The sequence below is a fragment of the Rhamphochromis longiceps genome, linkage group LG20 (assembly GCF_057381845.1).
Source record: "Rhamphochromis longiceps isolate RC_006_pf linkage group LG20, R_longiceps_female_GT1.1, whole genome shotgun sequence".
Lineage (NCBI taxonomy): Eukaryota > Metazoa > Chordata > Actinopteri > Cichliformes > Cichlidae > Rhamphochromis > Rhamphochromis longiceps.
In genome coordinates this window covers 30,343,482-30,365,372 of record NC_140576.1, presented here as the reverse complement: position 1 = coordinate 30,365,372, position 21,891 = coordinate 30,343,482, and the positions used below count along the sequence as shown (strand labels likewise).

Below are 21,891 nucleotides of genomic sequence, written 5' to 3'. Positions count from 1 at the left end.
AATAATAAATAAACAACAAAAATAGTAAAGGTGCCACAGATGCCTGGTAAGGGCCTCTTATACTATGAGATACAAAAATGTAAAAGTAAAAATGAAGTTAGCTACAAACAGTAGACGTAAGACAGACATTGTGCAGGAAACAAGTGCAAACTGGATTCATAAATCATGTGTTCATGAAGGTATAATACAAAATATGTTTGGGATCTTAAGTCTGACAGGTGTGTTGTCTCACTCTGGTTTGTCTCACTCCCATTTCTTCCTGTTCCGTGTTGAAGCTCCACTTGGAACCTTGTTAAGATCCAACCATGCAAAATATGAGTTTTCAAGTGGTCTTAAACTTTTGATCAGGACTGTATCATCTACAGTACACATCCACTTAAATTGTTAAGTATTAAAATGCTTTGCCATGTATACTGTAAAATAAGAGCTATGCTTATTTCCTCCCTCTGTGCGCTTCTTCAGACACAGTGTCTTCAATCATCTTAGCTCCACACACATATTTGGAATATTTCTCAGAAAAATCCTGAAAAGAAAAATGAAATTTAAAAGTAATTATCTACAGAAAACTGTCTGAGAAAGTCTTTTGTAATGTTCACAGTGAAATTCAGTTTGTATTTTTTGTGATGTGATGGTAGATAAGATATATTCACAGATGTGCTGAACCAATCTTCTTCTTTTTTTTTACAACATTATACGACTTCAGCACAAATGATCCATGAGAACATTGTAGATGTCGTTATAGGGGATTTCCGTGTTACGAGTGCTGACATCAGCATAAAGTATCAAAGTTTTAGTATACATGTCAACATCAACATTACTGAAACAGTCAGTTTAAACGTTTTTTAACGTTACTGTCTAAGCTAAGCCACCGTCTGATCTTCATATGTAAAAGAAGGCAGTCTAGAAGAATTTCTGCGTCTACGCGAAGGTTTGATGAGGACACGGTGTGATTTGCAATGAGCAAATCTGTATGTTATATTTATTTCAGGACTGGGAGGAGCGCTACATCCATGAGAACTATACCCGCATCATGAAGGACAAGCTGATTGAAAATGTAAGTTTAAACTCGAGCTGAGCTGGAGTCAGATTAACCTACTGAATGAGCTGTTGTGTTTAGAAGAGGCAAAAGCAAATACATTGAACTCCTATCAACTTCCATGTTTCTTATAAATATTGTGGCACAGATAAGAAGTTAGTTCAGTTACATCTGCCATAACCAGAGGAACTAACACCGTCCTCAGTTTGTAGACCTTCCTTTAAGAGGCAGTTCTGTTACAAGCTGTTACTCGGTGCTTAATGCTGTTGTATCTTCTGCCTTCCAGCCTTGCCCAGATGTGTACTGGTTCCCAGTCTTCTCCACTGTTGCTTGTAACCACATGATTGAAGAAATGGAGCACTATGGAAAGTGGTCAGGAGGGGGCAATGCGGTAAGGCATCTTGTTATTAACATTAATCATGTAGTCATGATTATTGATAATAACATGTCAGTCATGTAATAAGACGACATCACTGAGCTCCAGTGTTCCTTATATTCAGTCTTTGTTTGCATTATTTGTCACAAGTTCATGTCATTTGCATCTTCCAGCTACATACCCAACTCTGAAAACGTCGTGTAAAAAAATAAAAAGTGAATGTTGTGATTTTCAAATTTCAGAAACTCATATTTGTATTCAAATAGAACAAAGAAAACATATCAAACGCTTATAAAATGTGCCATTTTAAGAAACATACTAGCTCATATTTAATTTGATGACAGCAACATCTCTCTAAAGGTAAAGACAGCCACTGTGAAGATTCCCTCTTCTTTAACAACAGTGTGTATTTCACTCGCTGAACTCACGTCCTCATTTTAGGTTTTTTAGTAGATAAAGGCTTAATCAAGAATTGAGCTGCTGTTTGGTGAAGGCCTCGATGGGGCCTGGCGGCGGCGCCCGGGCCTGGCAGATCCCCGTGTACTAATGAGAAGTGAAAGAATTAAAAAGGGGAGGGACGGCTTGTAGACCTGGGGGGTAAGACCTGGAAGGGGCGTGTTTGGAGGTGTGGCCCTGCTGCTGAAATTGAGATCATTTATCTCCAATTAAAACTGAGAGTAGTTTTCATTTATGCTGAACAACATCCTGGGAGAGGAGTGTTGTTCCATTCTCGTCTGATATAGGATTCTAGCTCCTCCACAGCTCTGGGTCTTCATCATCATATTGCTTCATAAATGTTTTCATTTGAGGAAAAGTTAGGCCTGAAGTTCAGCACGTGAACTCTACCAAGCTGAGGTATTCTAACAGATGCAGTATGCAGTTTAGAATAGTCTCGTTTTGATCCGAGCATATGTCATTGTAAAGCAATAACAGCAAGCAAGCTGCAGCTTCCATCGACACCGATGCACCTCAGTACCATCAGAGACGCAGGCTTTTGAAACGAGTGCGGATAAAAAGCCAAACGGTCTCTTTTCACTTCAGACCAGAGCAGCATCCATGTTTTCTTCTGCAGTCTATTTTAAAGCTGCTTGGCCCAGAGAGAGACCTGAACCTGCATCTGTGGACAGCACAGCAAACTGTGTTTGCACTGATTTTCACACAGATTTATCCAGATTCTCTGAATCCTTTGATGATATTCTGTACTGATAACAATTTCAATTTTCACTTCAATTTTATGTATAAAGCGCCAAATCACAATAACAGTCGCCTTATATTGTACTCGCACTTTATATTGTACAGTAGATCGTACAATAATAACGAGATCAGTTTTGTTGAAGGACATTATTCTGAAGTTGTTTCACAATTTATAGATGCAATTTTTTGCAGACAGGTAAACCTCTCTCTGCTCGTCTTTATTTGATGTCACTGACCTGTTACTTATTAACCAAGTTCATTCAAATTGTTCCAACAGCTCCAGTTTCTTTTTAGTACTACTTACTTTTTCAGCCTGTTGCTGTCATCAAATCCGAAAAAGGCCATAAGTGTCTTTTTTATAAAGTCAGTTTCCCAGTTCATACATTTAATGTTTTCTATATTCTGTTGTGAATAAAATGTGGTTTTAAAATATGGAGATTTACAAATAACTGTATTTGTTTTTATTCACACCGTACAGGCTCCCAACCTTTCTGGAATCTGGTCCTGAATACCTCCTGTACTTTAACTATATACCTGATAGAAGTTTCTTGTTTTTCCAGGATAACCGAATCACTGGTGGCTATGAGAATGTCCCCACCATCGACATCCATATGATTCAAATCAACTTTGAAAAAGAATGGCAGAAATTCTTAGTGGAGTATGTGGTACCAATCACAGAAAAAATGTTCCCTGGATACTACACCAAGGTAAGACCATCACTACACACACTTGTGAAATGTTTCAGAGAAAATTCAAGAATCTCCTTCCATGTGAGATCTGTGAAGGATGTTCTCAGCTTTACTGAAGAAGCACACTGTGAACACATTCTCAGCTCATTTACGTCACCTGCTCTTGACATTTTGGTGTCACATGCACTGATTCATTTTTTTAAATCTTTAGTACACACATATACCTGAGTGTTTGTAGAAACAGGAAGAAATTTCAAGCAATGGCACATGAATACTTCTTTAAGACACTCCAGCTAGGCCGGCCACATCCCACAGCTTACATATAAAACAGCTGACAGACATGAAACCTGTGATCATTTGGTGTGCATGTGTGTACTTTGTGTGGTACCGTGAGTGTGCAGTTCAGTGTGTGGTGACAGTGTGTGTCCGTTTACCTTTGTGGTGAGAACCTTTCTCAGTAGCCTGGCAGGATTTCTGTTACGACCTTTCTGTGTCTCACGTGTCAGCCGGCGTGTGAGAGTTCCCCAGCCTATATATATATATATATATATATATATATATATATATATATATATATATATATATATATATATATATATATATATATATATATATATATATAAATAAAGCATTTGTAAAAATATAAAACCATAATATACATAATGCACAATTACTTAAAAGAAATCAGTAAATTTTGTTTTGAACTTCAAAGATTTTAAGTTCAATTTTATTTAATCATTTACCATATAGATTAAATAAAATTGGAGACAAAATCCCACCCCGTCTAACACCATTGCTGACACCAAAGGGGGCAGAAATACTGCTTCCCCATTTAACCTGCATGTTCTGATGAGCGTACCAGTAAGAGAGAATCCTCACGATGTACTGAGGAACTCCCCGTCTCTTCAATTTATCAAAAAGTTTTCTGTGGTTCACTCGATCAAAAGCCTTAGAGGCATCAATGAAACACATGAAGACAGATGAATTTTTAGCCCTATACAACCTGACTACTTCCTTGAGTGCATATATGCACATGTCAGTGCCGTGCTTTGAAGCCAAACTGATTATCCAGAGAAGAGATGAACACACTAACTCTGTCAAACAAGATTCTTTCTAACACCTCAGATAAAATACTGGCTAGTGCAATCGGCCTAAATTATCCAAACAGCTCACTTTTGCAGCTTTGTCTTTCATAACTGGTACCAGTAAAATACACAGCATTGAGTCTGGTAATATGCCATGAATCATAAACCCAGTGAAACAGAGTGCTAAAAGAGGAGCTAGCCTTAAACTAGCATGTTTTAAATGTTCTGCAGTGATGTGATCCAAACCAGAGGATTTATTATCAGACAACCTATGAATGGCTTCATATACTTCATGTGTCCTTACACTTATTGTGTCATTACTCATGTCAAAATTGTCCTCATATGGTTCACTTTTTATACAGTTAAACAACGCACTGTAATGCTGTCTCCATAATGCTGCAATGTTATCTGCCCCAGAAACACCTTCAACAGTTGATGGTAGAGATGGTTTACAGTTATTAAGAGCTTTCACCTCTTTCCAAAAATCTGCCGTATTATTACACAGCATTTTCCTGGCCAAAGAATCTGCTCTCAGCATTTGCTCATTTTTAGTTATAAAGCGAACAGCGTACTTATATCTGGCATTCGCACATTTTTTCTGTTCCAATTCTGGGCCTTGTTTAGGTCTTCCAGCCATGGCCCAACATTTATAAGCTATGCGAGCTTCATCATGGTACATCATGGTACGGCCTAGCCGGAGTGTCTTAAAAAAGGGCCACGACAGATGTAACTGCATCTCTTCTGAGATGTTTGAAAGTACTGTGTAATGATCAGGTGATGACCAATGATTTTGATATCTGGTTATTTAACTGGTAGAACAACTGGAGGACAAAATCAGCCGTTAAATGTTATGAACTTGTTGAGTAAAACAGGATAACAGTCGACCTCTCATTGTTTCTGTGCTGCTATCTGTGCTGGGGCGATTGTGGCTCAAGAGTTGGGAGTTCGCCTTGTAATTGGAAGGTTGCCGGTTCGAGCCCCGGCTTGGACAGTCTCAGTCGTTGTGTCCTTGGGCAAGACACTTCACCCGTTGCCTACTGGTGGTGGTCAGAGGGCCCGGTGGTGCCAGTGTTCGGCAGCCTCGCCTCTGTCAGTGCGCCCCAGGGTGGCTGTGGCTACAATGTAGCTGCCATCACCAGTGTGTGAATGTGTGTGTGTGAATGGGTGGATGACTGGATATGTAAAGCGCTTTGGGGTCCTTAGGGACTAGTAAAGCGCTATATAAATACAGGCCATTTACCATCCTGTGTGTGTATTACTGACCAGCATGTCTTATCATCAGCGTGTTACACTCCAGTCGATTTAGTGTAGTGTGACATAAACCTGACCCCTCTCATGCCACATCATGACAGCTACACATTCTGTTCCATCTCTGGAGGTGAATGCTGGACCAAGAACCAGGATTCTGCTTTTATTCAATAAACTGGAGTGTATCTGTGTACAGGGGGCTACAGGCAAACGTTTGCATGATTCTTTTCCCTCTGTGTGTTTGCAGGCTCACTTCGAATTAGCCTTTGTAGTTAGATATAAGCCAGATGAGCAACCCTCCTTAAGGCCGCACCATGATGCCTCCACATTCACTGTAAACATTGCACTCAACCAAGTAGACCTTGATTACCAGGTGAGTGTCAAGCGCTCCATTTCCACCTACGTTTCAGTTAACATGTATTTTGGTTTTATTCGCACAGAGACCAAATCATTACAAATTCATTCTTTTGATCACAGAATGAAATAAACCCATTCTTCATGCAAACATTAAAAGACAAACAGCTGGTTTACCAGCAGCCCAAATCTGAATGTTGATTGTCCTCTTCAGTTTGTGGCAGTGAGGCATAGAAAAAAAGGCTTTTGTATCATTTCTGTTAATGAAGAGCTCAGGAAATTGTTGAAGGGTTGTTAATGATCATAAAACTGCCACAGCCATCAGCTGTTGATATGTACTGTTTCTTGGCTGCAGGGTGGTGGATGCAGGTTCCTCCGCTATGACTGCTCCATTCAGGCTCCTCGTAAAGGCTGGGCCCTTCTGCACCCGGGCCGTCTCACCCACTACCACGAAGGTCTGCCCACCACCGCCGGTGTCCGCTACATCGCAGTGTCCTTTGTGGATCCCTGAGCTCACAAAGATGGCTGAACTTGACCAAGCGGGACACATTGACCACATGGTCCAGCATCATTCTCTGCATTATCCGATTTAAAGCAGAATTGTTTTTGTTTTCATCAACTCATTTCCTTTATTCTGATATGGCTTCTGTCACACTCACACGGTGATTAACTATTAGCTGCATTAGACAAACTTTTCTGTAGTGAAACATGAAAAACACAATTTTATCACCACTTAAGATGAGAACTTTTATTTAAAGTGATCTTTTGCCCATGAGTATTTTTCAGCAGCAGTCTGCAGGTGTTACCCATCATATGCTCATTTGTATTCAGGCCAGTAACCATCAAAGGTGTAATTTGAATAATTGTTGACTGGCTCACTGAGGTTTGAAAGGCCTAAGTTATCTATTTGTTCATAGGTTTTGTCATAATTAAGCATTTCTGTAAGGTGCACCACTTCTTGTCAGGTTTTTGAACAGCTTCAAAGGGATATTTAAGAAACCAATAGGTGATGTCATAGCTCACACACTTCTTATGTGAAAGGAGGAAGTGAGGTTGTGGATAAGCGTGCACATAAAGACGTCACAAACACACAGGAGATGACTTTTTTTTTTTTTTTTAAATACATTTTATAATACCGTATGTTCATTTTGACTTTAGAATACTTGCAGTGCTGAAATCACCAAGAGCTCACAGAATGGCAGCATCTGTTGCTGGAGAAGCTGTGTCAGCATTCATGGTGCTGGATCGATGGACAGCTGGATGTTTAATTGGTTTATTTTGCATTTCTTTGATCTCAGTTCTGTTTTTTTAAAGAGGTAACGCTGCAAAAACCAACGTGGGTCAGGCATAGGAAGCCTGTAAATGCTTGGACCCATTAGTTTTATTGGGCCATCCAGATGGCAGCTTGTGTAGTAACACAAGTCATGTTTTCAGCTGAACTTCATTGCAGGCAGCTTACCTTTGATTTGTAAAAATAAGTTTTGCTTGATTTTACGTCAGCAAATATATCTTTACTGTAGCTAAAGCAGCTTTATTCAGACACTCCAAAGCCTGTTTTGTACTGTATTAGATAAAAGCCACACTGAGAAGTTTCATATTGGAATTAGGGCTGCCACGATTAGTCGACTAGTCACGATTATGTCGACTATTAAAATCGTCGACGACTAATTTAATAGTCGACGCATCGTTTGAAGCTTTGTAAGATCACAAAGGACGCAGGAATGAGTAGTAGGATTTAAGGGTGTAATAACGGACTGAAACAGAAGATGGCAGCACTGCATGTACAAGGATGCCAGCTGCCGTTAAACCCCGAAGAAGAAGAAGCTGTGTCCCAGAATTCATAGCGCAGCTGTCAACAATGGCGGCAGCTAGTTAGTTTTAACTTTACTCTTATTATTCTTTCTGGGTCACAAAATAAACGTTTAACATATTTTCAGGCGAGAATGTAGCTGTGTAAACCTCAAATATCTGCTCAGTTTATCAAGACACCACATATTTTCAAAAGCTCTCCGACGTTTTCGGAGACGTCTGTTACCCACTAGCTCGTTAGCTAGGCGGGGGCAAGGCTAACTAGAGCCGTGAGAACACCGGACTCCCGGCAAATCGTTTTCAAACCCACCACTGTCTTTCGCTACTCAGGTTAAACATGATATATAAGTCACTTAGATAACTTAAAATGTTATTGTTTGGCTTTCTTTAGTATTTTATTTGTTCCTGAGTAAATCGGTTTGGCTAAGATTAAAGTTATAGTTTTTGCACAGCTAAATAAACTTCAAGCAGACAGCTGATCATCAGAAGTTTGAGACGCTGGATAATATACTCCGGTGTCCTGTTATATTTTAGAAAGCAAGGAGTTTATTAAACTTCACTGAAACAATCTGCAAATTTCATTAAAAATTAATAAACTACCATCTTGTCTTTATTTTTAGTTAGCACAAACACTTCAAGCTGTAAGCTAATGATAGTTATATAAGACCAGATGCTGCTGGTGCAATAAGCTGTATGTCCAATGGATGATGATCTGATTAGTCGACTAATCGCAAAAATAATCTGTGACTAGTCGACTATCAAAATAATAGTTTGTGGCAGCCCTAATTGGAATCACAGCTCACTTTTATTCTTGAAACGGATGTTCATGAGCTTAAATTTATAGGACAGTGAGGTTCAGTCTCACTGAACGGTCTGACTCAAAACCATCAAGTTGTGTGTATAAACATATTTAAGAATAATGATGATTAAGTCTCAGCAGTGCTCCGTGAGAGGGCTCGTCTTATGAAACAGCGCCTCTGGTTTGGTGGTTCAGCTGAGAGCACCATCAGGAAACCAGCCAACCAGGAGAAGTCTGATGCCAAGTGTTAAAATTTAGATATTAAACTTTGTAATAATTCTTCCCCATGGACGCACAAGTTATTTTATTTGTATAGCACTCCAGTTCCTGGCCAATCACAAAAAGAGCTCTTTAGCAAATAAACTGGCAACTTTGTGCTGATGTCAAACAATCTGACAGAACAAACTCAGCAGTTAACAGGCCAATAACTATTGGTGGGTGTAGATGAAGTTTTATTCTGTAATTTAAAACAGTCACATTAATAAGTGTACATCAAGCAGTTAAAATACAAAGCTAAAAATGGAAAAAAAGAAAAATGTAAAAGCAATGTAAAAACAAAATTTCAGGTCAGAGATTTCTGTGGTAATGTTACATTTCACAACAAAAGTGGTCACAAGCGGAAGCGATCAGAGAAGTTTGGAGACTCCGGGACTGTAAGAGGAACTTCGCTCTTCTTCACAGCTACAGGTTTGTAGTGTCTGATGGGCTGAGCTTTGTGCACCTGCAAAGTGTGACATACACTGTGTCAGACCATAGACAGGCTGTAAAGTACTGATAGCGCAATAACATACAAGTATACAGTATCATTACACGGAGCCCTGTAATGACTGTGCAGCGTTTCACACGACCAGCTCAAACTGTCTGTCACACAGGTCATCCTACTGGGACGTGGCACGGCCTTATGGTTGATATTTGATATGAAGCACCTTGTGGCAACTGTTGTGATTTGGTGCTGTGTTAATAAAATGACATTGAGTATGTATGTATATACATACACACACATATATGTGTGTGTGTGTGTGTGTGTGTGTGTGTGTGTGTGTGTGTGTGATATATATATATATATATATATATATATATCTCAGTGCTCTGTCCAAGTCAGAGGGTTAGCTGAAGAACACTGGAATGTGCAAATGTTACCAAAGACTTCCTCTGATAGTTTCCCAGTAAAGGTTTTAATGGTGACCACAGGAGCAGCGCTGCTGTTTTGGACGGTCGTTTTCTTTCACTTAACCTGAGCTCAGCGTCTCAGTAGCAGCTCCGCCTCTTTGCAGTGTATAAACAGACTGTAGCTGCACCTTAAACTGTGCCAGCGTCATCATCATCACTGCTGCTGTTGTGTTAACAGTCTTTGTTCAAAACTGGGGGCTGTGTGAGCTGCCAAACGTGCATTTTTCTATCCATCTGTAGCTCTAGATCTACACACACCAGCACCAGGCGCTGCTGATACTTTCTGCAGTTACCTGCTCTTGTCGCAGCCGGGCAACCTCCTCCTTCTGTCTCTGCTCTTCTTCTCGTCTCTGCTCTGCCTCCATGTGCGCCCGCAGAACCTCCTTCTCACTGGTCACTCGCTCGTACTCCTGCCACTCTCGGGCACGCCGCTCTGTTGCCAGTTCAAAGGCCTCTACAACTATGGAAGAATTATTGCCTTCAGAGTGCAGTGACAGATGACAGTGAAGACAGAGGACACAGTGAGTGACACAACCTTGAAGAGTGGTTCAGCCTCAGCAAAGCTGAAGCACTCTTCAAGACACATGCAATTTTCAGACAGTATTCAACACCAGCGCTGCACCTGCCCATTACTTTTATCATCCATTAGTCATTCTCAGATCAATCAGACAATAGTGAGATATTTATCAAGAGCCAGTAAATGTGGCTCCAGTGTTTGATAATCAAACTCAAAACTGCTTTTCTGATAATTGCACTGAATACTCGCAGCAACAACAAAGCGCAGACATGTGGCTGCAGCTGTATCGCAGCGTTCTACATGTCAGCTGAAGCAAACACCTCTGTGCCTAGGTGGAGTCTCCAGGTAATCTGATTTGCTAAGAGCAATATAACGCTCATATTTGTCATTGACATTCCTCAGAGAGAGAAATTATAAAGCATAAACTGCTTTATAGTTTGTCAGACTGTCATTTGAACATTTTGGCAAATGTGGCATTCAGCTGAGGAAAGGAGATGTGACAACAGCACAACAGACAATCTCTATACAGCTGCAACCTCCCATCATGCATCACAGCAATGATAATAAACACAAAGGATCTGTTTTAGTCTAAACTGAGCGTCCTTACCCACTGCAGGCCGGGCCTCTTTCTTGGGCCTGAAAGGCTCCTTGTGAATGACGGTGTTGGGCCGAGCTTTAAATACTGCTGCTTCCTCTTGATGTTTCTGTTCTTCTTTCACCTGTGAGGTACAGATGTTGTGAGTGTTATTCAAATAAAAAAATGAAAATAAAGTGAAAAATCCCATCATACCATCTGCTCCCAGCGACTGTTCTTCACAGTTCCCCGTTCATCCAGAAGCAGCCTAAAAGGCTCAGGCTTGGTAGGCTCCAGCTTCTTCTTCTCTGGCAGGACCACACTGTCAAAGTCAGGCAGCGGCTGGGCCTTAAACTGTGGTATCTGGAAAATATTCAGGCGACAGAGTCACTCAGTAACTCTGTACTGTGAAACTCTCGACGACAGACTGAAAGTCAGACTACCTCTTCGTTTCGCTTTTCCTCCAACTTTTTCTCTCTCAAGGCTTTTCTTTCACGCTCCCTCTGCTCAAAGGAGAAAGGACAGACCTCCACACAGTGGTTCTCAGGTAGCCGGGGCTGAAAGGGCAGGCCGAAGTGAGGCACTGGGGGGGCCTTAACTGGTGACGGCTGCTTGACCTGACAAAGACAGTTTTATGGGTATAGCTGCAGTAGATGGTGCACAGAGCCATAGCAAAGACACACGTCCTTACCTCCTCGACCTTGCGATCTAGTCGAACTCTCTTCTTGAGGGCAAAGGCAGGAGACTCGGGAACAGTCGGATTTGCAACTTTCTTTTCTGGCAGTCCCTGTTGATGAGAGGATTCTTAAAACAGTATTCCCACAGTAAAATCTGCCTTTCTGCAATGAAAAAACAACTTTGAAACTCAGTGTTTAAACTCACCACAACTCCTTCCAGAACCTTTTTGGGCAGAGGCTTGGCTTTAAAGTTCTGGGGCTTTTCGTCATCCTCCTGGGGCTTCTTTGTGGCCTGCCTCTCCTGGAGCCTTTTTTCAATCTCCAGCTCGAAGCCTTCGGGTACGGTGGGCTCCTTCACTGCTGGCTTTTTTAGGTCCTCTGCACTCTCCAGTATCTTCCTGTTCAGCTCCAGCGCCTTGATTTTAAAGCTGCGTTTAAAAGCCAACATTAGTCAATGGTCACTAGATCAAAATGTAACGCTGTCACAGTGAAGTGACCCAAACGTAGCTTCTGCCACAAACTACAACTGTAGCGGCAAAAACACGTCACATCAATCAAGACATTTCAGCATTTTGGCCTCTGTAACTGTTGAAGCTGCAGCCATGCACATACTGATCCATGATTCCTAAATAATCAGCTGTATTTTGTATAATAACAGTCCTTAAAGAAACCCTGCAATGCCACATTTTCCATGTGTTAGCAAAAGGAGGAGGTTTACAATGGCTCATCTGAAACATCTTAGTGCATTTATTATTTCTATGCTATTGTAAGTCATTATTGTCAGGCTGTCCTAAACACTGCATGAAAAACCTTCAGTTGATGCCAAATATACTGCACCAAAAGTACTGACAGGGACTAGAAAGTAAGAGAGCACACACTGGCTTCTCTTTAGTGGCTCCAGATTCTGATTTAAAATCCTTCCCCTCAAACACAAGTTTGGATTCAGGAGGCAGACGCTCTCTACTTTTAAGATTAGGCTTCAAATTTTCCTTTTTGCTTATAGTTAGCACTGGATCAGGTCACCCAAACACTTTAAATACAACGTTTTTTGCAAAACACCAGAAATCTGTTGTGAAACCACGTTTCCCAACACAAAGTGACGGCACATTACAAGAACCTCCAACCAGAAAAGGCCAAGCTTCTCACTTTGCAAGTTTTTCCGCCTCCTCAGCCTCCAGCTCAGCAGAGCACTTAACAGTAGGCGGCCGGCTCCTCTGACGAGTCATCAGGTATGGGGAGTGGGGCTGAGTGAGCTTCAGGTGGTTCCCCTTTGCTGTGGCGGGTCCTGTTGAAACAGGATGCAGATACAATGAAAACCTGCAATAATGTTTTTTTTTTAACCCTTATCTGAAGAGTGTCACAGAGAGTCAGCATGCACCACACCTCTCTCTTGACTTCTACGACTGTGCATATGGTAGCGGGTGGGGGTTCGCTTCTGGAACTGCTCGATCTGCTGGGCCATGGGCACATAAGCGCTCGCCTCTTCCGCCTTTCTCTTGTTGCCTGTTGACAGGTTGAAAGGTTTGGGCACTGTGGCACCTTTCCGAGCCTTTGCCTGAAAACAAGTATAATCAGTTTTTTTTTCCCCCATCTCACCTTAGCTTAAATATGCAGATGTTTCATCAAGTTTCTTTTAGCTGCTGTTAACAAAGATGAACTTTATAGTGGGCTGCAATGAACTGGCAATAAAGCAAGTTGTGTCACTTACTGGGGAGGACGGTTTGCGAAGCTGACTGACAAAGTCCACTTCCTTCTCTGTGTTGCATGAAGTGGAGGACTTAACACGGGTATCTGTACTGAAGTGGAAGTCTTTGGGCACAGTTGTAGACAGGAACGTCTTCTTTGGTGGTGGATCTGAAATGACAGTGGTTTGGTTTGGTTTTTTTAAACCAAACAAGTAAAGTGAACACTTTTAACCCCCAGAACTCTAAACTCATCAGAACTGCTAACAGGAGTCATTTTGACCTGCAACAACAGTAATGGCAAAGACAGCGCTTCTGGGTCATCTCAGATCCTTTAAAAATGCACATGAGAATAAACCAATAAACAAAGGGTACAACACATAAAACTGACACCTAAACAATTTACTTGAATAAGAACATTATGAAAAGTGAAAAATGTGGTAGTACATGTGCTGAAATAGAGGTGTGAAAACACTTAAACAGACCGATCAACTCATTGTCTGCATTGTAAACTTAACCACAGAGCAGGTTACAAAAATGTAAGAAACATTTAATTTCTATAAAAAGTAAAACAGTCAAGTTTCATCCGTTTCCTTCACATCGTCTTTGCTGATTGGACCTGAAGCACCACCCACACTGCAGCTCAGTTCTGACACATCTGCTTCACCATCTGATTGACTGCTCTCTCCACACACTTGACTGCTCAGTTCACCCAGCATGCCTAGCAACACTTTCATTTTACTTTAGTCTCTATAGGTCACAATGACATCTTTGACAGTTCAGAGTATGAGTGGTCGTACTATTTCTCCCCTCTTAAAAAACAAATTCACCAAAAAAAACAAACAAACAAATTTTAGGAATATTTCTGGAAACACAGGCTGATGAAAAAAAAAAATGATGGGGTTTTATTTTTCACAGCTCGTTTTGTTTACGGTAAATGCCAAAGGGTCAAACGTACCCGTTGGCAGTTCTAGAGTTAGAGTGTTACTACTGGCTGTAGCACCACAGTCTGAAACATGTACTCACTCCCAGCTAGAGCAGCCTTGTAGCTGGCCTCATTCTTCTTCCGGTGAAGAGCAACTTCCTTCTGAAGGTTCCTGATGCGCTCCAGCTCCAGCTCCTCAGAGGTGCTCGGCCTGCGGGTCACAGATTTTTGTAGACTTTAATCTTTAGTAAAGGTACATCTGTACCCCCGTCTCTCATTTAGAGGCTCAACATGTCAACATTCTCTTCATGACCCTACTACTTAAAAAAAAAAAGAAAAAAAAGAAAAAAAAAAAAGGCGACTGGCTCAAGCTCAAGGACTCATTTACACCAAATCCCAGACACTACACCTGCTACCATCATCCACCTTCCCACATGTTTGGGTGGGGTACTGTCTTAAAGAAGGATTCCTACAATGTGAGTACTGGAGGTCAGCCCAGTACTCAGAACAAACCTGAACAAGAGAAATTCAAGCACTTCATGCACTGCAACCATTGATCATCGTAATTATTAAGCATCCTATCCTGTCAATTAATCACATAATCAGACAAGAAATTATTTTTACTTATGAGCAATAATCAAAAGAGAAAAAAAGGGTTTAAAATGAACTGCTCATTGGTTTCCATTTTACAAATGTCAGTCAAAGAACAGTCAAAGGTCAAAATCAAATAAGGTATACATAAAATCTCTACTCTGACACAAAATAAATGTCTGTGGCATTTGGCTGTTTGGGAAGAGGGAATGTTTTAGAAGTGACTTGGCAGCAGCAGACGGATGCAGAGCGACACAGGGCGAGCTTTCTGATGTGAGGGGTTTGTGACATTTAGTGTAGTCATCTGTTTTTTGTTGTTTTTTTTTTTCAAAACAATGAGGCGACTCCTGAATGTCACAGATTGCTAAGAACCAACCAAAGGCAGGAAGAACTATATAAACACCTGTTTTTGTGAGGCCTGATGTGGCTGTATCGCCTGATACCTGTCCATGAGGAGGAGAACTCTGCAGCGGTTACCTGTGCCTCAACAACAGCCGCACACAGGAGTGACTGATACTGCAGCAGTAAGCAAAACGACCGGGCTGGAGAGTTCAAACAGCTGGAGACCAACCAACTCTCTAACCCCACTCCACACGCCAAATCACACAAATCCCCGTTTCTCCACAATAACTCAGGCTGTCAGTAGCAGCTCATTTACACTGTGGGAATGATTTACCTGACAATGGAAAAATACTTATGACACGACACTAATGTGACAAATGCAAATTTTCTGGCCATACACTGTAACAAAACACAAGATTAATGTATGGTGGGTCTTTTAGCCATTATGTAGCGCTTACCTTTGCTTTAACAATGAACAATTTGTTGTTCCCCTCCGACACGGCGCCATTATTTACCCAGCCAGATCCAAAATGCATGTATCTGTCCCTGCTTTCAAAGCTTTAATCCTGGCAGCAGTGTAAGGTGAGGGGTGCTCTACAAGCTACATGGTGGTGACCAAACTGGTGAGACTCTCACAGAGACATCACTACTTTCAGGGATTCAAATAAAGCTGCACAGTATGATCACAGGCCCCCGAAAAAGTTTCCCTCCATGGACAGATGATCCAAGCAGTCCGTCTAATATTTACAGTCATGAATAATGTTTTACCCACGAGGGTAGTGAGTCGGGTCATGTGACTGAAAACTGAACACACTTCTCACAAGTCCAGATTCTCTGTTTATAACCACTTTAAGACTAACAAATATCTGATTTTCATCCTTTTCTCTAGTTTTATACTCTCCAGCCTTCCTTCTGTTACCAGTATCAGCTCACCCTCCGTCCTGCTTACAAACTTGGAACCTGCCGTTTATTTTTAGCCGTCTTAAAACCGCTCGCTCTACCATGAAGTAAATACATATGAGCCAGTTTTACTTTATCATTCTACACAAATGCTGAACATTTCCAGCCGAGAGCATTTTAACATTAATTTCAAGTTCTTTCTCATTGTACATTCAAGGATAGATAAAGGTGTAAGGCACAGTCTTACTCTGTGAGTGTGGAGGTGGAAGCTGCTGCGTGGGTCTGATGTTCTCTCTTTGAATTTAGCCGCTCACTCCTGCGGGGACCAAACCCAGAAAGCAGCTGCTCACTCCTGGATTTTTGGGCAACAGGACATCTACATTAAACTGCTGTAACTGAAAACTCTAAGAAAAAAGCTGAAGGTGAAGAGATGGTTTCTTAGCTTTCTAACTGGTAGAAAGTGTGCATGTGCTGGACTCTCAGCTTTTTCAGGTTTAGAATGATGACAGGATACTTCTAATACTCACTCTTTGCATTTCTTTGATGGTGGTGCAGCTGGACCGCTGGTCATGTCTTTACGCTTTGAAACTCTAAAATAAATTAGAACAGAAGCAGTTCTCAAACTTGAACCGATTACACACAGATGCTGTTCTATAACCATCGTGTTTTTACGCAGGGGCTGGATCAGACAGCGAAGCTGCAGTGTTTAAGGTTTGGACTCTGCATGGTACAAAGAGTACTGCACACCCACTTAGAGGAGTTGCCAATACATACATGCAATGCCACACATTTATTAAGTATTTATTAATGTATTTACACTTGTCTCTTCCACAATGTCAGTCTTACTTTTACTGTTTTGAACCAGCTTCATTTTCACCTTCTTTCCTTCCTGCACTCGGCACCAGTGGCACTTTTATTGTGACGACTATTTTTACTTTTTATCGTTCTGCTGTAACAAAACACTTTTCTTTGTGGGATCAATAAATTATCTGTCCATATTTATCATGTAGGGTTTGTGTAGAACCTATTTAATACAAATGATATACAACAGGAAACTGTCAATGAATGACTGGATGCCAGAATTTCATGAGTGCCGTCTCGTGTACAGCCCCTTTGGCAAAACCCAACAAGTCTTCTACTGAGTGCATCATGTGGGAAAGAAACCTTTTGTGTGAAAGTTTCACATGGTTACACAAAAGTAACAACTACATCAACTGTACCTGCGTGGCTGTGCAGGGACTTTAATAACAGGCCTTTGCTTTGAACGGACATCGTTCTGTGTGCGACGTTCAGCACCCCAGGACGTCACAATGTTTGCAGGTGGAGATGCCGATATGCTGGGACCTGGAACATAAAAACAATTACAGATAGTCACACATTAACCAAGTTACAAGGACAGAAAATAATGACTAAAGATGCACGGGGGTGTTGACTAACCAGAGTCACCGTCAGTGTTTGTTTGAGACAACATCACATGCTCAGGCTCATCACTTGTCAGATGCAGCTGGTCCGGTCTCGAAGGTGTGATAAGATGATCACTTTCTCCCACAGCGTGCATTTCTGCCCACGAGAGATTCGATGGTCAAAACTTTTCAATTCTGGTCACTAGTACACTACAGATTCGATTGTAAAACCCCACTTTTTTAGTTAGAAATCCCACCTGAGGGGCCATTCCAGTTTAGGAGAAAAAGAAAACATTAACCTAATAAAGTCTGACTTTAAATGGAACGCTCAGTCAAATCCTCAGGACTGACGATCAAATAGAGCAAGCCTATTCAAATGGTGGCAAACAGGCTACATGCAGCCCAGAAGCAACCTCTGAGTGTCCCTGCCTGTGGTCCTGGCAGAATTTTTTTTTTTTTTCTTACAGCATAGTGTAGACTGTGAATGCAACACTCCTAGTAGGCTAGCAACATTCAACCCACAATGCAGCGTGATGTTGTAAACATTAAGCTATCATGGCACCAGTTCCCCAATGTTAAGAAAGTAGCAGTCGTCATCCTCATCCTCTGTTTGGGTCAACGTACACATGTGAATCAAGCTTTTCACACATGAACTCAATAAAAAGCAGCTCTCGTTGTTCACTGACTGACACTTCACCACTGCCTTTGGATTACACTGACATCTTACGAGCCAAAAGTTGCCGCTCTTGTTCAGAAAAGTCACGTCTCCCATTAATGATGTAAGAGGTAACTGTAGCCTACATATCAACATAATGTGGGATGTCTAACAAGCCATGCCTAATTACAGGTGTTGATTTAAAACAAACCTGTATTCCCTCAGTGTGCAGCAGTAAATGTTGTATTCATATGTGTTACTGCTATGGTTTGTGCATTTGATAGGATTGATTGTTCTTTTTTTAAATTCTGTTAAATGCTCTTTAAGATGTGTCTGAGTCACCAAAATATTTATTTTATTTTGAAAGGGAATTATCAAAACGTCTGTTGTTTTTTTTTATAAATTCAAATGTGAAGAAAAAGTATTGCTACTACTGCAGACGCTATTCAGTTATAGCTCATTTAATGTTTTTTTTATGGACCTTTAGGTGTGCATTTGTGAGCGGTCACCAGATTTAAAAGGAACAAAGTGAATAAACATTACTTGTTTTTCCAATACATTTGTGTTGGTTTGAAATTTATCATGATCTGCTGCTACTGGCTGCAAAAATATCTCTACAAAAAAATAAATAATAATAATAATCTAGCCCAAATAACTTTTTAGTTGAATAGCCGTGAAATAGAGGATCAAACTCCATTAAACAAAAAGACACTATAGTAGTTTGTTGACCTCGAGTGCTGCTGATCTGACCCAAGCTAAAAACGACTCTTCCTCCCTCATATTTTAAATATCACAGTCAGGACGTGCTGGTTAGCTCAGTGAGAGACCAGCAAACCATTGGCCACATGGCCAGAGTGCAGCGACGCATGCTTGAGCTGCAGCCCTTTGCTGCATGTCTTCACCCCTACTCTCTACTTTCTTGCTCATCTATCCAATAGAGGCATAAATGCACAAAAAATGTTTTTAGAAAACAATTAAAAAACACCGCAGTCAGGACTAACACGTGGTAATATTCCCTAGTCCTCTGGATTACAATGGAGACCCTACTCTGCAGAAGAATGCCAGAGTTACCAATCTCACAGTTAGTTGTGACAGTTTGTTGAACATGCTTCCTGGAATAGGGCCCTGTTGATGTCTTTGTTTTGGTTTTGCAACCATTATGAGGCAACAAACCACAATGCATTGCCATTCCAAGAACAATCACTGGTGTGTGTTTATATACATCATCGGGAATTCAATGGGGATGTGGCAAACAGCACCTAGAGGCCAACTTCAAGCCTGTAGCACAAATTACCATCAACTGTGGGATTTACCAATGAGATGCTCTGTCCCCACTGCTGTTCTTCACAGGCCTGAACCCCCTCAGCCCGACCATTAACAAGACTCGCTAGGGATACAGACTACAGAATGGAGCCACCTTCGCTTCATGGAGGACACGAAGCTGTATTCAAGGAGTGAACGTGGCATTGATTCACTGATCTATACAACAAGGATCTACAGTAGTGACACAGCTATATAATCCAGATTGCAGATGTGTCGTTGGACGGTAATAAAGAGAGGGGGGGTAGTCAGAATCGAGTGGGTTGCACTACCAGAAGGCAACATTGCAGATATCAAGGAAAGTTAAAAGTACTTGGGAATCCCACAGGTAAATGAACGCCACAGTCACCAAATACCCAACATGACAAATCTGAATTTTAAAAAACTGGACTAAATTTCAATAAAACTCATTTTCAATGTAAAAGATACACACAGGCTACAAAACAGATCTTTTTTTATATATATATATATATAATACAACACTCTTAAAATAAATATGCAGGGACACTGAAGCTCTTGTAAATATGAAATTAAATAGTAAAATGGTAAAATGAGGAACTGACTGGTTAATATACAGCGCTTTTCTGCTCTGAGCATTCTATAAAACCGCCTCATTCAACCATTCACACAAGCAACAAATATCAAACATTAGTACCCCAATGGATGCATCAGAGAGCAACCCGGGGTTTGCATCTTGCCCAAGGATATTAGGCAAACAGACTGGAACAGCCCAGCATCAGAGCACCAACTTTCTAACTAAAGATGACCTGCTCTACCTCCTCAGCTTAAACTCTCTCTCTACATTCAAAACACTTGGAGATGACAATATGACCTGCGAGTGGACACTTTGGTTAAAACTGTTAGCCAACATCCTAAGATAAAGGATACTGGAAAATGGTAGGAATGACGTACGCAAGTTTTTGTGAAACAAGTCACCAAAAAGCCTTCTTCAAAAAGTGATCGCTGCCTGTTAGATCCGCTTTTGTAGCCCTCCATAACAACACCCACTTGCTGTATGCCCAGCAGGGTATCCTTTAAAATGCATATTGTTGGATAAAGATGTGCAGAGGACACTTACCAAACCACTTGTCGTCGGTTTCAGCATTCACTAGTTCTTTGAAGTCAACGACGTGGGACGGGGCATCAAACTCGTAGCGCTCCGAAGTATCCCCGGACTCGTTCTCGGCCATGTTTTCAGGTTATTTCTTCGACAACTCACTAAACAGGGAACTACGAAGATTGCAAACTTCAAATTATCAATCTTTCAGCCAAAAAACAGTTTTATTTGCAACAACCAAACTGAGGTGACTTGCACCCACATAAACCACGGCTAGGTTGCATTCTATCGCTATGGCTTCATGGGAGACTATTGGCCGTGTTAGCCAAGACAACAGACCAAACTGGCTGGAAAAGGTCAAAAGCATTTACTTCTCGTCTCCTACGAGAATTTATCCCACAGTAATGTCACGTTAGCTTTGCAATTGCGGTTCCGAGTCGCTTTTTCTTCATAGAAACAGAATATAAACGGTAACATTGCTGATAAGGAAACAACTGCCGAGCTAGCGTTACATACGTCTTCACGAGAAGGTACTATTAACATAAACCCAACTATAAACTCACTCCATTATACACATAACAATATGCAACACTATATATTTTTAGTGAGCTAAAAAACTACATCTGAAAATAAGGCAGCAATAAATAATGTAAATGACTGCAAAAACTCACCGTCTTTGCTCACTGCGACTAAAAGGGAAAACAAACAAGCCGCGCAGCGCTCAACGGAAGCGTTTAAATTTGCCACTGTTTTGAACCAGCCAATGACAAACGTTGTATTCACCAACTTGTCACTTATTGGCTTATGCAATGTAAAAACGTATTACGTAACCACGTAATCACAAAACTTAAAATCTGCGTGATTTTGTACAGTGATGTGTGTAATTTTGAATACGCCGGCTCCAGTCCACATAATACTGAATATACGTTGTTATTTTTTAGAAATACACACCCACAAGTTGTTAAATTCAGTGTCACAAACTGAATCATCCAAAAGTAGAAATGTTTAATGTGTGACTTTCTTTTCGTTCTCTTAAAGATCGTTAAATAGGCAGCCACTTTTTCTTCCTCCAAACTTTTATGTCTTATAAACAGTGTAAATGGGTACATTCATCAGCTAAGGAAAAAAAAATGCAAAAAAATGATGGAACAAAAAATAAATAAATAAAAAATCAGCAAACGTTGCAGTTACACATCATGATGTCAGTGTATGATAGCACATACAGATAAACGCACACAACTAAATTATAAAGTAATGAAATGCACGACTGATTTTGTTCCTGCCTATGTGTTAACCCTGCGACAGACTGGCGACCTGTCCAGTGTGTACCCTGCCTCTTTAACTTGTGTGGGTAATATACAGGGTAATACATCTGCAACACGAGCTATCAGCGGTGACCCTTCGGTATATTGAATCAATAACATAGAACTTCAGAAATGATGAAGGGGATACTGTGGGTGTCAGCTAACCTTGTTTCATATAATTTAA

The 21,891-nt window shown here is 40.9% G+C and overlaps 2 protein-coding genes across 3 annotated transcripts in view; one reads left to right on the top strand and one right to left on the bottom strand.

Annotated features, from left to right (window-relative positions):
- plod1a (procollagen-lysine, 2-oxoglutarate 5-dioxygenase 1a) overlaps nucleotides 1-7,170 on the top strand; it is a 28,502-nt gene extending 21,332 nt beyond the window's left edge. Inside the window, exons 15-19 of the mRNA XM_085392780.1 lie at nucleotides 989-1,054; nucleotides 1,323-1,427; nucleotides 3,167-3,313; nucleotides 5,876-6,001; nucleotides 6,338-7,170. Of these exons, the coding sequence (XP_085248906.1) occupies nucleotides 989-1,054; nucleotides 1,323-1,427; nucleotides 3,167-3,313; nucleotides 5,876-6,001; nucleotides 6,338-6,493 (600 nt within the window). The 3' untranslated portion in view covers nucleotides 6,494-7,170. The remainder of the gene's footprint in view (nucleotides 1-988; nucleotides 1,055-1,322; nucleotides 1,428-3,166; nucleotides 3,314-5,875; nucleotides 6,002-6,337) is intronic.
- Nucleotides 7,171-9,025: 1,855 nt separating this feature from the next.
- tpx2 (TPX2 microtubule nucleation factor) lies at nucleotides 9,026-21,160 on the bottom strand. 2 transcript variants are annotated; one of them, XM_085392781.1, is made up of 17 exons: nucleotides 21,075-21,160; nucleotides 20,425-20,576; nucleotides 17,406-17,528; nucleotides 17,189-17,312; nucleotides 16,496-16,558; nucleotides 16,216-16,320; nucleotides 14,237-14,346; nucleotides 13,237-13,382; nucleotides 12,912-13,083; nucleotides 12,675-12,813; nucleotides 11,734-11,956; nucleotides 11,543-11,638; nucleotides 11,295-11,468; nucleotides 11,068-11,214; nucleotides 10,885-10,996; nucleotides 10,054-10,238; nucleotides 9,026-9,311 (listed from the first exon to the last, which is right to left on the bottom strand). In XM_085392781.1, exons 2-17 carry the CDS (start codon nucleotides 20,534-20,536, stop codon nucleotides 9,201-9,203), a joined length of 2,142 nt encoding a protein of 713 aa, XP_085248907.1. In that variant the 5' UTR covers nucleotides 20,537-20,576; nucleotides 21,075-21,160; the 3' UTR covers nucleotides 9,026-9,200. The 2 variants fall into 2 exon arrangements, with proteins under 2 accessions (XP_085248907.1, XP_085248908.1); XM_085392782.1 differs by having other exon boundaries at nucleotides 10,054-10,220.
- Between the last annotated feature and the right edge of the window lie 731 nt (nucleotides 21,161-21,891).